Source organism: Trematomus bernacchii, unplaced genomic scaffold (genome assembly GCF_902827165.1).
Source record: "Trematomus bernacchii unplaced genomic scaffold, fTreBer1.1, whole genome shotgun sequence".
Lineage (NCBI taxonomy): Eukaryota > Metazoa > Chordata > Actinopteri > Perciformes > Nototheniidae > Trematomus > Trematomus bernacchii.
In genome coordinates, this window is record NW_022987409.1 from 4,382,285 (window position 1) to 4,399,618 (window position 17,334).

The following is a 17,334-nucleotide window of genomic DNA, read 5'->3' on the forward strand; positions in this document are numbered from 1 at the left end:
ACTGCCTTTTGTTTAGAAAATGCAGCATTAAGGCTTTAGTGTTGCTGTGATCAGTGAGATTAGCCTCTAACAGAGATGATTGGTCCATCATCCTCTGATTTGCACATGTATTATTTGTCTACATTCTCTTGTTTACAATGTAACATCTGAAATCTCTTCCTATCACTAGCGATGTGGCAGTTTGACATGAATCAGGAATGTGATACAGCTGTTGTTTGTAATGAGGAAGGTCAAAGTGAATCCAAGGCTGCCTCTTTATATCTGGAGCCCTCTGTGAGATAAACAATGTCCCCTGAGGACCCATCATGTACAGCCATGATGTCTATTGACTGACATGTATAAACCCAATTTTTGCCCCTCGCGTACGTACACCCACATACAACCGATGTAATAGGACACAACTGCAGTAGTGTAAATACTGTAAACAAATAGTCTGTCAACCTAAGAACTGAATTTATACAGTGCCCCCAGCTGAATTAGATCTCGTTCTGCTAAAATCGATCATTTTCTTGCTAAAGTTAATGACACATATGAGAACACGGGAGTCAAATCAATGGGTGTGTTCTCATGGAAGCATCTCTGCTGCCTTATAACATCAGAGAATGTTCCATATTTCCAACTACCCCCTACAGACGAGCCACGGCGTTGCAATAAGCTTTTGGAGTAATACGACTCGCCATTAACACCGAAGGTTATTAAGTGGTTCTGTAACAAAAAAGGTCACCTGTACAGATAACCTTTATTTAAAAGCTGCAAAATAAATACTTCTTACGATAGTTTCTCTCTGTACACGCAGCATCCTAGATCTTAGCACTTTGATTATCGGTCAGTAGACACGACCTTCAGCCTCCCTGTAGCCAGTAACCTCATCATGACCTTCACAGTTGCTCATTCAGATGCTAAGTGAAGCTTTATTTGTATGTATAGCGAATGGGAACATCCTGTTATTACGGCATAGGAGCGTTTACATGTCACTAAAAATGCTTACTTAAGTAGCTATCCCTGCAGTCAGATTGCGGAAGCAGCATGAATTAGCAATTGTAATTTTTACTTAATTCATGTGTATTTGTATAGGGACAAGAATGTAGCATAAACCAATGCCAAACACCACTGCATGTATACCCTAAGCTAATTTTGCGTTGGCCGTCCATAGATTTAACCACATATTTTTTGTTGTTAATTAGCAACTTAACCCAGAAACAAACTGTATGGGTTATATAGCTTCTTTAAAATTAAACAGAATGTGCCATTATGTTACATTGTATTATGTTGGATTCTGTTGTGTACATTGAACTGCCAACAATGCTGCTTCGCAAAAATGTTGGCACCATTCTGTTGACGCTTAAACCGCTCCATGTAGCAGGTGGGAGATATCGCAGCTGTCAAAAAATAGAAGAATAAACTGGGAGTCCAATGTGACAGTTTTTCATGCTCAGGCTTGTCAGTACAATGTGACGTGAATGCAGCAGACAGAATGTGCTTGAAAAGTCAATAAGTTGTAGCGGTAAGTGGCGGTTACTGATGGTGCAGGATGCTTTTATTGTTTCATTAATGTTGTCCTGCTTCCTTGTTGTGGTTCTGCTGCCTCGTTTTTCTATTTTTAGTTCTTTATTGTTCCTATTTATGGAATTGATGTGGCAAATTCACATGTATTTGGTCATGACTCTGTTCCTTTTTCATTATATGTATTTACACTGTTTAAAAAACAAACAATTTGATGCATCCATACCAGTCATCTAACAAAACACTGTGAGCCACCCATTCACACTGATATAATGCCAAACAATACACCTTTGACTTGTTCTGTCTGCCTGCAGTGCTCATATACTGTGCCTGCACTGCAGTGCACTTTCATATCAGCATAGAGAAGGCACCAGCTAATCCACAGGGTTATGATAGTGAAAGTCCTTTTTTATCCACCTTAAGATGATCCTGCTTTTGCAGTCCTGTGCAGCCCAGATATCAGTCAAGAGCGGAGGAGAGAAAAAGTACACAAGTATGCGTCAAATGTACATCCTGAGGTCTGCAAAGGGCCATGATGTCTCGCCCACAAACTGTTTGGAGTTGTTCCACCTTTGTGATCAGTGAGGGACACAGCAGAGGAGCGCCCAGGTTGCAGCACTGACAGCAGTATAAACACATATTGATGGGAAAGTTTAGCAGTGTAGGTGCAGTAGAGGCTGGAAGAAGCTGTTATTAGCCTCTCCATTGTGTGTCTTCACTTAATAAGGTGGGCAGTGGTAAGACAAATGGTCTGTGTGTTTGTGTGAGAGTTGCAGATTGCATAATTTAAAGACACCCTGCAGAGTTTTCGACCATTACTAATGCCATGGACCATTTTATTTGACGAATGGGTGTATGTATTGTACACAAATTGCGTCCAACTCCTATGCTATCCACTGATTGACAGTTGTCTGCAGTAATGTGCGAAGCTGTGCATCATGGAGGATAAAGAGGAAAAGTCTATTTATCAAGTAATGATGTCAACTCTGCATGATTCAAAAAGTCAGCATGTGTTTCATGAGGAAGAAAATGCAGTCAACATGTTGTTTGGGCATCAACGATACACACAATTAGTTTTGACAAGTAACACTGAATGTTTCCAGAGCCCCTTTAATATAGTTCTAAGTTTTATAGTTTTAGTAACATTTTAGTTAGTTGATTATGTTATATTCAGTCAACAATTAACACATTTCTCTCTGTGTTCTGTTATTTACATTACATCTGCAAATAACTCATTGTAACAGACAGTAACACAACGTCTATTGAAAGAAAGGTAAACATTAGTTTGATGTTAGAGTCCATTTGGGATACAGGAAAGATTATGGGAACATCAGTACCTCTCACCCCCCATGACATTTTTGAACAGTCTCCTTTTCAGCAGGCCAACAGAATTTAATCTGACCTTACCATATGTTGAACCTTCTGTATGTGCTAATATCAGCAAAATTCTTCAATGGGCAATTCATGGAGGATAGACAAAAAGGGAGGCACTCAAATTACTACAGGTTGTTGTTGTTGTTTTAGTATTTTTACAAAAACACTTTTTCCAAGTGTTTTTCCAATTGAGACATGTTTGCTGAGTTATATTTTATGTACTCAAAGTGTGCATGCTTTGAATTTCTGTATCCCTTCACAGACTGAATAGCTTGTAAATTATTGTTGTTTTTTCATCTCAAGGTGATATTTTCAAATGTTCTCAGTCATTGTGTTAATTGTGATGTCTCGTTTTAAGGCAGCAATTTCCCTACAATCCCCAAATTGTATTTCATTGAAATCAACAGTTACTTCAACTCATCTATTTATAATATTGACATATTTCTTTACACCTTTTTATTTTTGTTTTCATAGTTATCGTGGCTGGTTTGTTTGCTTTTTGTCTTGTGCTCAGTGCATTGTAGATGAATATATTTAATAAATCTGTATATTCCAAGAACCCGTATCATCAGATAACATTACAGAGACAGCACATTACTTATTAATGGCAATGCAACAGGTCATGTAGCTAAAATAACTTCTGAAGAAAATGTATTTTTGTGTGACAGAGGATACTGTTTTGCACATCAGGAATAGCTACAGTGAGTCAGCAAATGGATGCAAGTATTTGAATAGGACTTTGCTTTAAAACAATTGTTGGTTTATTTATCCATTCTTCCGTATTTTGCATTGTTGTTGAGTTTTATTAGTTGACCAAAAATTGAATCCATTTTGTGGTTTCGGTTTTTGTTTATTAAATGATTCTGGTTCTCGTCTTGTTGATGATTGTTAACAAATACATTTAGCTGGAGTTTGCAAATTCCCACTGCTTTAATCAATGGGTGTTAATCCCTAACAGTCTTTTCCTATGTTATATATAACCAACCACTATAGTGAGAAAATAAAAGAGAATGCATCAAAGAGCTTTATACAATATGAAATATCACATTTCTGAAATGTAGATTTGCACAGTCTGTGCACAGGTCTGAGTGAGTTTTACCTCCTGTGCTGCCATTCACAGTTCACTTCCACGGTGCATTGATCCCGAACTACATCTTGGAAAATAGCCAGAGCCCAGGGAGCAAGTAGAAAACAGTTGAGTAGCGTTTCTAGAAACTGCTGACATCATCTGCATCTCTCTCTCATAAATTGAAATACATGGTTGGTTAAAACACATGAATGAGAAGGAACAACTCAGGTGGAATATGCATGGGGAGGATTTACAACCGAATCATGGAGTGGTTTCCAGGGAGGCAGAGCACCTGACTGTGGACATCTCTCTTGCTATCTCTACTGTTCTCTCTGTCTCTGGCTGCTGCGGAGGGCTAGCTAAGGGGAAATTACCCATGAATGAAACAACTGTTGACACAAAGAGAATTATTTTTTTGCCCTTGCTCCACTGTACGGGCAGTGGATTATGAAATCCTGTGATCCATCCTCAGTCCTCAGGCCTCGGTAAACATTAGATGACACATGGGGGAAAGGAATTCCCATAGCCTCAGGGCCAAATTGCCTCTTGCCAAAATAAGCAGCAGCACCCCACTACATAGTAAGAGAGATAATAAAGCCAGGTGGTGCCAGAAAGAGCAATTATCTTAGATGTTCAGGTATTAAGGACCTAAGCATGCCTGGAGGTTGTATGGAATAATAGAGGAACATGTGGCTGAAATAGAAATGGAAAGAGATATTGAATGTGAAGTTGATATGAATATATGTAACCTTGAGACTGGTCTGAATGACTTTGTGCTTATAACAAAGACACCAGCTGCAACGTTTAGTTGACTGATCAATTAGCTGATCGTTAGAAACAATTTTTAAAACTGTTATCGATGAAAAAGTATTAAATACTTGGATGGAAAATAATCTGCTTATTTATCAATATTTAAAATAATTGTTAGTTGCAGCCGTTATCATGGGATGGTTGAAACCAAAATATTTAAGAAGCATGTTACAAACAAGCTGTTAACAGCCCAACATTAGATTAGAACAGCACATTTTCACTATATATATATATATATATATATATATATATATATATATATATATATATATATATATATATATATATATATATATATATATATATATATATATATATATATATATATATATATATATATATATATATATACTGTAGGAATTGTACTATGCCACACTGATGGACCGAGACACTATAAATCCTCAGGTCTCACATTGTTCACACATTACTACACTGTTGAACAAAGTGCAGTATTATATCTAAAAAAAGACTTCAGCACATAACTGGCAACTGTAACCCAGTGCACAGCACAGTTTGACTAGAAATGAATATAAAGGAAGTTATGCATTGAATACATTGGAAAATTCACAAGTTATTGAAAGATTATTTGATTTTTTTCATTTAACATGCATTCTTCTGACCTGTAGGAGGTGCAGTTTGGTGTAATTTATCCCCCTTTGCACCCAAGTAAGATGTCAATGTGCTTCATTGTTTCAGGTAAGATTTAATTGATACAGCTTCATATTTTATTTTTAAAATAATTTATTTTGACTGCGCTGTGTTTTAAAAACTGAAGTATACCTGCATACTGTCAGCTAATTCCAAGCAATATATTTGTATACATGGTTAAACTACAATAGTTTAAACTTACTGTACCTTTAAGGACTTCATGGTTAGCTTCAGAAGGCAAAGCAGACTCATCTCTCAGGCCTGGGCTTGGTTCCATTGGGCTTGAGTAAAGATTACCAACTGTAATGTGTTTATTTAAAAATGCTGAGGACCTCCAACTCTTCACGGATCATAAATCAGTGTGTGATGTTAAAATACAATCTGCTTATCCCAGACCACTCCATACCGCATGCGCAATTAGTGTATACTAAACAGCATGATATGCATTTCATGTGCCATTTCCTTAATCCCACATTGCACAGAGGGATATGAGTCTCCCAAGGAAATCAATCCTCCTGTAACCCTGCGTTTTCTTCTCTCTCGGATTTCAGCAAAGGGAACTGCCACCTTCCTGTAGCACCTTACAACACCTTTAACGCCAAAGGCTTTGAAGACAGCTAATTTCCATACTAATTTCTTTCTTTTCTCCCTCCCCTCACCGTAGTTCCAGACCAGGCACGAGGCAAGAAGACATGTGTCGCTTGATCTAATGGCAGAGGACTAATTGCATTCTGGGATACATGCCTGGAATTCACAATGTTCAACAAAAACCATGTTATGCAGGCAGTCCACATACAACATCGGGACAATTAATAACCCTCCTTCAGGGGAGAACATTTGGATTGTCCAGCCTCCCTGAAGACTGCACTGCTGCCTTTATTGATATCTGTGGCCAGATAGAGACAGGCCTGCCATCCCTAGGCAGCTTGACTCCACTCGGGCTCCACTGTGACTGGACTGTTATGAGGCCAACTTATCCAGCCTGCTTCAATCATAGGAGCACAAACAAGCCCCTAACCACACTGAATGCTAAGCCAGATCAGTCTCGGGGGTAGTTTGTCAGGTTTTGCAGGGATAACATAGCATGAGATTATTTTTTTTCTCTCTTGCGCTCACTCTCGCCGTCTCTCTCCCTCTATTTTGATCTCTGTGTCTGTTATTTTGAATTCACATCTCTCTGAGGAGGAGAATGCCTTTTCGACACATGCTGACACGCACACACACTCGCATCCATACATAGTGGCATAGACACAAATACGCCGGTGCTTACACCCACACACACTCTCACCTCCTATCTCCTCTCGACACAAGCAGCCAAAGCATTCAGGCTCTCCATTTATTTGGTTCAGATGTGGTTCAGCGGTAAAATTAAGATGAGGTGTTGACAAGCTAATGCTGAAATAACAAGACCTACTAATTTGTGGCGAGCCTTATGGAGCCTGTGCCATCAAATGCTGCTGGAGCCCAGTATTAAGGTGATGAAGTGCAACATTTTAAACTGGCACAATCATAGGGCAAAGCTCTCATTACCATGAGGACACCGGTGGCACATTATGAAAAGCAATAAACATGCCCCCCTCCCTCCCCTCTGCGCCTCATGCTACTGCATCTATCACACTGGCAACATATGGGTGCCCGCAAGAGTGGCTGTTCTTAGCCGCCTGGGGTTTGCTAAGAACTCTGTCATGGTCAGTGTAAAAGGTAATGTTGTTTTGTTAACACAATCTAATTCTTCACCAGCAGGAAGTCAATGTTTGTTAGTGTATAACCTTTAGTAGTGTCACTGAGGCTTCTGTCTTAGGTGAAAACATGCAAAACGGTTTTGCTAGGCGTGTTTCGGAGATATAAAGAGGCAGTGGCAGGCAGAGTGAATGTGTTCTGTTTGTTTGGAGGGAGGTTATCCTCTGTGAATATAACCTCGTTCTCTCATTTTACAGCACACAGCCCGGTCAGGCTAGTCGGGATTTAGAGTATTACCATGGCTAAATCAGCCACAGCCGCTCAAAAAAAATGGTATATTAGATTAGACAGACAGATTAGAGAGGGAATAAAAACCCCAACAATATGTTATCCTCTTCTTGGATCTGCAGGATATGATGAGGGTCAAAGATCAACACACACATTTACTTAAAACTGAAATATGTCACCATCTTTCAAATGTCGCTAAGCATGGCCAAGCATGCACCAATCTGAAAGCTAGTGACCATGATGTCGCCGTTCATTGCTTCACTCTGAGGGGGTGAAGAGGCACACAGCCGCACTAATTTGTCTTGACGAGAAAACAGCTGTAAACAGCCCAAAGGGAGGCTCCGAGATAAGCACCGTGTTGTGGCGATGGTATCAGGTGGCAACAATGTCCCACCCAGGCACCATACTACATTTTCAGGTGTTCCATACACCCTGTTGTGCCTATTAATCAGAGCTGACATTGAATAAACACAGCAGCACAAAGCTAATTGACCGTACGCCAGGTGAACAGAAACTTCTGTGTTCACAGATCATGTCCATTGTCTTTTCATAGCCTTTGGTTTGTGTTGCTTTTTCAGATTTTCTTATATTTATTCTTTGTTTTTTTTAAACAGAGGCACGCCTCCAAACAAAGACAACTGATTTTGCACAGCAGGTTAATAAGATCGAAGTGAAATCTCTGGCAGGGTGTTGTCCTCGTGATTGCACCTATTGTGTTTCATGCTATGGAAACAGGGAAGAAATGTGAAATATCATTATTTAAACAGTCACGCATTCAAAAACATGCAGCTCAAAAATCTGTAATCAATAAAGCAGACTCGGTCCAAAATGCCCAGACTCAAATAATATTTGTTAACGGCTTGGGTAGCCTCAAGCATTCATAGTCGGTGTAAAATGTTCGATTTCCCAATTCAGGTACGTCTAAAAGAATGTTTTTCAGCGGTCAATTCCTTTCAGGCAAAAATGAAATGTGTTAAAAGGAGCACTTTGTTGATTTGGGAGAAATACAATTGTTAATGGCAAATACCAAGAATTATTTGAAGCTGGAATGCAAGTCCTCTTCTTAAAATGTAGCCCCTGCAGGCAGAGGACAGATGAGTGAACCAAAACATGTCTAAGTATGTCCTGCACGGTGTAGAGTTTCTTATGATTGTGTGATTGTCACATTTATTGTGATAATGGTTGTCTCTTTTGTATTTTGTAGACTACATGAACAGTTTTAAAAAGGAATGCATGTCTACCTTTATCATACAAAATAAATCAGAATGAGAAAAGATGGAATAACTGTCTAAAGTTTTCCTTTGATCAAATTCCATTATACAGTAGTTGTATTTCGAATAACCTGCGATATTGACATTTTAGTTGTATAAACCTGTACATCCATTAAAATTACTTTAAAAAAGAGCCATTTAGAGTTTAAATTGCTATTGATCATGGGGACATTCAAAGAGAAGATTTCTCCACATGAGAGGACTTGCATAAAGCCTGTTAATTGCCATCTAACAGCATAAATATCTAAACCAATTAGGCACAAATACAACAAGCTTCTCTTAAACATGTTTCATTTCAGAAGCAAATGGGTCATTGGGTTACTAATTATTAATTGTTCAACACCAAACTGAATATTAAATCAATGCCGCTCTTGATGATCAGGAGCTCCACTAACCATTCAACTTCAAACATCCCCATTCAACAGTTCCTTTATTTGCATCTGTATGCATCAAGGTCCGCATCCACTCTGATGGGAGACCATCTGCAACCTTTCCCTGAACATGTCAGGCAGAGCAAGGCGAGAGCATGCTGCTATTCCAGTACGGCTTTTCATGAAATATATTGGCATTTCCAAAAGAAGCCCTCAAACATCTGTGCCCAACAAGCGCAGCATCAGCAGGCATGAGAAAAGTTTACAATAAGTTTAATTTGTTCTTACACTCAAATAGATAAAAAAGGAAAGTGCACAGAAAGGGCCCACATACTCCTACTTTAGTTTCACTGACTGATTCATACAGAAGTGACAGGAAGGAAAATAAATAGTATTGTGTGGTATTAACGCGGATTGAAAGACACAAAGCGGAGCTGTACCCACGGTGCGCTCTCCTCCTCAACTCAACCACGATGGGAGTCCCAGGCCAGTGCTTTGGGAAAATTAGGATTAAGACAGGATTAAAAATAAAAGTAGCACAACAACAACAAACACCATGACAAAAAATAGTCGGTGAAGAGAAGAAAAAAAGCACATTTTGCTGTTGAATTGTACTTGAAGCCAGGTTGGTGAGCCCAAGGGACCCTCAGATGGATGGGGAGAGTTGATACTAATTGATGAATCATGGACAGCCACAGTGTGGAATGGAGTGGAGGGCGTAACGTCATTGACGAGAGACCCATAGATTAAGCCTGTCAGTTCCCCTTCCTTTTTATGCCTCTGGCAAAGGGTGCTCAGGAGAAATCAATTTTTTGAGAAGCTGTATGGATGAGGACCATAATAATAACGTCATCTTCAGCTCCAGCCAGAATAAGCGTGTCCATCTTGCTTTTTCAGAATCAATGTGCCGCTGTCTGTCTTTGCTGTCTTGTGCTAGCTCCTGAAAGTCCATGTTTGAGCATGGGCCGAGTTCCAGTGGCGGGCAGGACATAGGGGTGATAATGCCAGCATCTGTCAGAGGAGCTTAGATATTCCTTTCCAAGCAAGCAGCAGGGACAGACTACAGACGTGTGCCATTCCTTGGCAGCAGAGAAAAGAAATGATATGAAATAAAATCAGTCATTCTCTGTGTACTTTCAACCGCACTGGTTCAAGCTTTGCACCACAAATGCTTCGAAAGATATGTTCAAAAACCAGTGCGAGGTTGTGAAATTCCCAGGAACTTAAATAGCCTCTGCTGCCTGTCTACAAGTTTAAGAAGAAACCTCTGCACATCCTTTAACGACACACAGCACAGAGCTAAATATATGTTAGGAATTACATTTAGATATTCATATATTCCTCTTTTCTTAAGATATTTTTTTTCTGCCTTAACCTTTATTAAAAAATAGGACATAATATAGACTGGAAAGAGAGTGGGGACAACATCCAGCAAAGGATTTGAACCTGGGCTGTTCGGTTTGGACTTCTCGCTGCACCAGGTGAGCTATCTACACACCCCAGATATTCTTATACTAAAAAATATATATATATAAATAATATTATGCTTGTAAGATTGGATTTTTCTCTAAAATATAGCCTGTGGGGATTGCACACAGCATCCAGTTTGGACTTTTAATAATCCGCTTGTTTTTCATTTTCAACAATGGGAATTAGCTTGAATTACATAAAACAACTGACATAAATTCATCAAACCTTAGGTAAAGTCCCAGTTTCTCAATTGTCATTGCTGTTGACAACCTTTTTGTGCAATGACAGTTCTGTAATGAGTTTTAAAAATCCACTTGATGAATAACATATTGATTTTTTTTAATACTGTTTTGGTACTTTAACTATATACAAATATATTGTATGATGGTGCCAATCAGAAATCCAGCCAGGATATTAAGTGGGGTCAGTAACTCCTGCTTGAATAACTGACAGATTATAAATGAATAGACAAGTAAACTAACACCAGCCAAAAATGATGCCGAGGTAAACACACTCTAATGCTAAACAGTCAATGCAGCTCCTCGGAAAATGTAAGGATTTAAACGTAGTGGTAAAATCAATAAAGTACTCAAAAGACCGTCCACAGCAGGAAGGATATTAAGGTAAATTGTAGCTCATAAATGAAATATGCCACCACTCTCTGAGAGAAAGAAATACATTGTGGCTAAATTACGGCGCTATGGTTTATGATCAACCCTGCTGCTTCAGGCTGTTCCGTTTCCTTTTTTCCAGACTGCACTCAACTGCATGAAAACCTGCAACAATTGTATTCATCTTAGCCCTCATCAGGCACCATAGCAAATTGGACCAAAACTGCAACTCACACTTTAACATGAACCAACTTAATCTTTTAACAAACTAACAACAAAATCAATCATAGAATTACATAAATCACAGTACAATAACAAAAGGCACTATCCTATTTTCTTAATATGTAATGGTTCATACAAGCAGTATTGTCTCCTCAAAAACATGTCACAATAAAAGCCACTTTTATTATCTTATTGTTGGCTGTAACCACAGAGAATGTGCACCTGTCCAGCTTAGGATCACACAGGCAATGCCAGCCTCTGTAACACCACATCATACAGATAGAAATACAAAATTGTACTATGCCTTAAGTTGTACTTAGCCATCAGAAAGCCCAGAGGAAAAGAAAGTCCCCTGCCACCACCTAGGGTTCTTTAACTCGCTGACATTAAGAATTTATGAGCTTAAAGATTCGTCTGGCGCGACTGCAACATGTCTTGAAAAGTGTTATGGAAGAGCAAACAAGTTGCTTTGTTGATACTTGCCTGTTTGTCAAGATGTGATTGCACAAGAGAAAATATTCTCACTAAAGAAAAGCCTATCCATGGCATTTTACAGTGAGGATTGTAGGGGGTTACATGGCTTCTTTTTAATTTGACAACAGTATTATTCATGAATGTGGGTAAATGATTGTGAATATCCCCTTGCTATTGAACCTGTATATAAGACCAAAGGTGCTATACATTTATTCTGAATTATATAAACAGATGTATGTCCCCTTAGTACTCTAATAGACATAGTATAGCTGGCAGCTCCACTAAATGGTAGCTGCCACTAACTCCCATTCATCCTCAAGTGTATAATTTACAGACACAGTTTAAGGAAGTTTAATAAATAAAAACATAAACAAATTGGGTAAATGACATGTCCATATTGCAGAACAATGACCTTATCCATCCTATACACAGTTCAATCACTCCTCATTGATTAACAATGATTGCACGTGGCTCCGATCTAATTCACCTCTTGGACAGCATATTAATTGTGGTCAAACTGCCGACTTTATATTCCAATATAAAGAGGAAATTGATTTGCCACTGTGTGTCATTGTTATTCCTGTGGCACGCTGTTGTTTTTCATTGGGGTGACACAGTCTGGGGGTAAAAAATGGACAAAGTGGAATAACAGAATCGAGCGGACGCTAGGTGTCACCCTTGTGACTTTGAAATCGGCCTGCCCTCCACAGGATGTGATGGCGGCAGAGCGCGCGGGTGAGAGGCAGACTGGCTGCACGGGAGGAGGGAGGGGGTGTGTGCGCGTGCGTGTGTTGAGGGACCGGCTGTGACCGTGTCGCGTCTGTCTGTGTGAGAGGGGTGAGATTTCAAGGAGGGAGATGAGAAAATATGTGCGAAGCAACAAGAGGAACTTTCTATTCAGCCGCTTTTTTTGTGGCAGACTATTGTTTTTTGTCTGCACGTAACAGGCTGTTCACGTCATAGGGAGCCTCAAAATGATATCGACCTTATGAGTTAAATGGGATTCATTGAATAACAGCTAATAATTGATTTGTTGTTTATTTTTCTTATGATGGTGATTAGCGACAGACTACAGGTCATAGTCCACTCACCTCACTATTAACCTTTATAAATGTGGACTGTCCAGCTGACAAACATAAACGATTTAATTAGCTTACAGTGAAAGCAATATCGTCTTTATTATTAAGCTGACTCTATTAGGCTTGTGTCTGGTGTTCATCCAAACGTAGTGAGTGTAGAATTGAACTATTGGTCGTGGCCTTAAAACAACTGAAACCAATTATTGACCTTGGCATTTTAAAGAATGTGATATGTCATATTTACGTGTCCTATGGGGATATGTAACATTAAGCTGTCTGTGGCTCTTTTTCCTGCTGTAACTACGCACATTTCCCCTCCGTGGGACTAATAAAGGTATTCTGATTCTGATTTGTGTAATTGATAGGGAAGCTCAAAGGCAATGCTTTTTCGAAAAAAGCCTTTTAATTTTTGTGACATAGAAGAAAAAAAAACGTGGGTTATTTGGTATTGATTTTGCCGAAGGCTACATGGAAACCATTATCTATAATGTAATTTTTATTCATTATTGTGAATTGCCTCACCAAGGTGCCCAGCGTTGCTTGAGTTCAGACTCAAGAGTCAGGTTAGGGTATAAATGATGTAACAAAAAGTGTACAGCTGCAACTGAAAACTTAAAAATGCTGTGGAAGGAAGCTGAAAATGCTATTAGGATGTTCTGTGTTTGGCATAGAGTTTACCAAACTTTTTTGACGTGTCACTGAGGGTCAAACAGATCAATATAAGTACACAATTACTTCGAGGATCACAATGGAGAAGAGATGTGCTGCAAAATATTACTTAATTGCCCATTGACTACTATGAGAGAAAAACAGGACACACATGTGAAAAGTTATCCTTAGCATCTCTTCTGCCTCCGCTGGGAGAAATTAGTCTGTAAATCTTTTTTTGTCTGCATCACCCCATGGCATCCTCTCAAACACCCCCATGGGTCCCCAGATCCCACTTTTAAAACCGCAGCTCTAACGATCATTTAATACACAGCTTCGTGTTTCAACTTGTACGCCGTAATTGCCTGTCTCGTCGTCCATCTGCAGGAGAACAGGTAGTTGGCGGTGTTTCATTGCTGTACTTTGCCCCACCCACCAGCAGCTCAGCCCTCCTGTGTAACCCCTGATTGGCTGAGGGGATTGCAGGTCCTGAGACTGAGCGCTGTGCTCCGAGCTGCGCGTCCGCCAGTGTGCACCAGTGAAGCGAGAGGAGCGCTTGTTGGAGTCAACTAGACAGCCTACTGGCAACGAGTGGTGAAATCTTTTTTTCTGCCTCAACCAGGCTGGATATAGGGTACTGTGCTTCTACTTTGCTGCAGCCCAGCATGAGACGCATTCTGTACATACACTAGGCTCCTGCATCGTTTCCTCCCAACTGGCTTTTGGCTACGGATTTTTATTTTTTCATGTTGAATGGACTAATTATCGGGATATGTGCAGCCTTTTCCAAGTGAGATACGAGGAAATTAATTACTAAGTAAAAAGCTTCAAGACTCGCGGACGGGATGAAAGACTAAATCTGCTGGAAATAAAAAAGGTAACCGGGACTTCAGTGATGAGACATTTCTGCAATCGCACCCATGTTCTTTAGGCAAAGATAGCCGGACTTAAGCTGTTGAATAATTATCTGACTGGAGATTCTTTAAGCTTCTTCCATCACATATGCAGTTTGAAAGCAGATAGCCGAAGAGGACATTGTATCACTGCTTTGTAATATCTCACAGAGCAAGGTGTTTATCCGAAATGCTTCTTAAGTATTTTCTGGCATCAAGGCGGAGAATTTAACACGGACTTTTTGAACATCGTTACTTCAAATTGTGTGGACTTGCTCACAGGAATTCTCATTCCCTCCCTTCACTTGAAAATGGACAGTTCATCCTATGAGTCATGTGTAAGACCAGTTCTGCCGCTTGAGAAGAACTGCATGGATTTACACCACTAAATCACTGTTGTGAGGAGATTCAGCATGTTCCCACAGATCTGTCGTTCCCAGTGTCTCGCCCGCTGCAGTAGACCGGAGGATGTGCTGTGCCTGAGAAGAGTAAAATAGGCTGGAGCACTTGTAACAATTATAGCTTTCACACCATGATATAATTTTTTACACACAAGAGCTATTTGTCATCCTAACACTTTTTCTGGACATTTAAATGAAATGATTCATTTGGAACATTTTTCCTGTTTCCTCTGACGTGTAGTCCTGTGCGTAATAATCAAGCTCTTTTTTAGGCAGAGAAAACTCAACAGGTACAATGCAAACCAAGGAGATGGAATTAATACAATTAATTGCTTTGTGGCTCTTATTTTGGGTCGGGGCTGAAGCTGTTATCAACCTAAAGTATGGAATAAACGAAGAGATGAAGCCCGGGTCAGTAATTGGAAACGTGACAAAGGACGCACTAAAGCAAGGATTTCAGATCGCACTGCAGCCCCCGTACTTGAGGGTTATTTCAAATTCAGAACCACGATGGGTGGAACTCAGTCCAGCCGGAATCCTTACAACCCAAATGAAAATAGATCGAGACATAGTTTGTCGACAGAACCCAAAGTGCATTATTTCCCTAGAAGTGATGTCAAACTCTATGGAGATCTGTGTCATCAAAGTAGAAATTGAGGATTTAAACGATAATGCCCCCAGATTCCCAACGAGCCACATTGACATTGAAATTTCTGAGAATGCCTCCCCTGGTACCAGGTTTCCCCTAGAGGGGGCAAGCGACCCGGACTCGGGGATCTTCGGAGTTCAATCATATTCCATCACCCCGAATGAGCTTTTCGGACTAGAAATCAAGACCAGAGGGGACGGCTCCAAAATTGCTGAGCTTGTTGTGCAAAAATCGTTAGACAGGGAGACCCAGTCCCACTATTCATATGAAATAAGTGCAGAAGATGGAGGAGACCCTCCTAAGATAGGCGCGGTCCAGTTAAATATCAAGGTGATTGATTCTAATGACAACAACCCTGTCTTTGACGAGTCAGTGTATACTGTTAATGTGATGGAGAATTCCCCTATCAATACATTAGTCATAGATTTGAATGCAACGGATCCCGACGAGGGTCCTAATGGAGAGGTTGTGTACACGTTTAACAGTTACGTCACCGAAAAAACGAGGGATGCGTTTAAAATTGACTCCAGAACCGGAATCATCACAGTCAACGGTATTTTGGATTATGAAACAAGCCAAATATTCGAGATTGACATCCAGGCCAAAGATTTAGGTCCCAACTCTATCCCAGCTCACTGCAAAGTCACAGTAAACGTGATGGACACGAACGATAACCCACCTATCATCAGTTTACTCTCACTGAACACAGAGATGGTGGAAGTTAGTGAAAACGCGCAGCGTGGATATGTAATTGCGCTGGTGAGGGTGTCAGATAAGGATTCAGGGGCAAACGGCAAAGTGCAGTGCAGGCTACAGGGCAACGTTCCGTTCAGACTTCAAGAATATGAGAGCTTCTCCACTATACTTGTTGACGGCAGGCTGGACAGAGAGCAAAAGGACACATACAACCTGACTATCCAAGCGGAGGACAGTGGCTCGCCTCCTTTACGCGCCACAAAATCTTTGGTTGTGAAAGTCTCAGATGAAAATGACAACCCTCCCCACTTCATTAAACCACATTATCAAGAGATGGTGATGGAAAACAACCTCCCGGGTTCGTGCCTGCTTGCAGTATCAGCTGAAGACCCGGATTTGGGCATGAATGGCACAGTTTCCTACTCCATAGTCCCCGGTGAGATTAAGCACATGGATGTAAACACATATGTTAGCATAAACCCATCAGGCCGCATTTACTCCATGAGATCATTCGACCATGAATACACAAGGACTTTTGATTTCAAAGTGTTAGCCAGAGACAATGGTAATCCCTCTTTATCAAGTAACGCCACGGTGCGTATTGTTGTCTTGGATGTCAACGACAACACACCTGTTATGACAAACCCTCCCCTAGTAAATGGCACAGCGGAGGTTTCCATCCCAAGAAATGTTGTGGTGGGTTACATGGTGACACAAGTGAAAGCAGACGACTACGATGAGGGGGAGAACGGCCGGCTGACCTATACCATCTCAGAGGGGGACAGGGCTTTCTTTGAAATCGACCAGGTGAACGGAGAGGTGCGCTCCACCAGGATGTTTGGAGAAAACGCCAAGTCCAACTACGAGATCACAGTGGTGGCGAGGGACCACGGCAAGCCCTCCCTGTCTGCCTCGGCCTACATCATGGTGTACCTCTCTCCAGACCTGAAATCACAGGAGCCTATTGGACCTGTCAACCTGTCCCTCATCTTCATCATCGCCCTGGGCTCTATCGCCGCCATCCTGTTTGTCACCATGATTTTTGTGGCGGTCAAGTGCAAGAGGGACAACAAGGAGATCCGGACGTACAACTGCAGGTACTGACTAAATCTGGCGTGTGTGTATTTGTATGTGTATGTGTGTGTGCATATGAGAGAATGAAGGTGTGCCCGTGCCA

The 17,334-nt window shown here is 40.6% G+C and overlaps 1 protein-coding gene across 7 annotated transcripts in view; it reads left to right on the top strand.

Annotated features, from left to right (window-relative positions):
- Positions 1-14,067: 14,067 nt before the first annotated feature.
- Positions 14,068-17,334, top strand: part of pcdh19 (protocadherin 19) — a 52,668-nt gene continuing 49,401 nt past the window's right edge. For all 7 annotated transcript variants that reach the window (XM_034138918.1, XM_034138927.1, XM_034138950.1 and 4 more), the window contains exon 1: positions 14,068-17,254. In XM_034138918.1, coding sequence (XP_033994809.1) covers positions 15,108-17,254 — 2,147 coding nt within the window. In that variant the 5' untranslated portion in view covers positions 14,068-15,107. The remainder of the gene's footprint in view (positions 17,255-17,334) is intronic.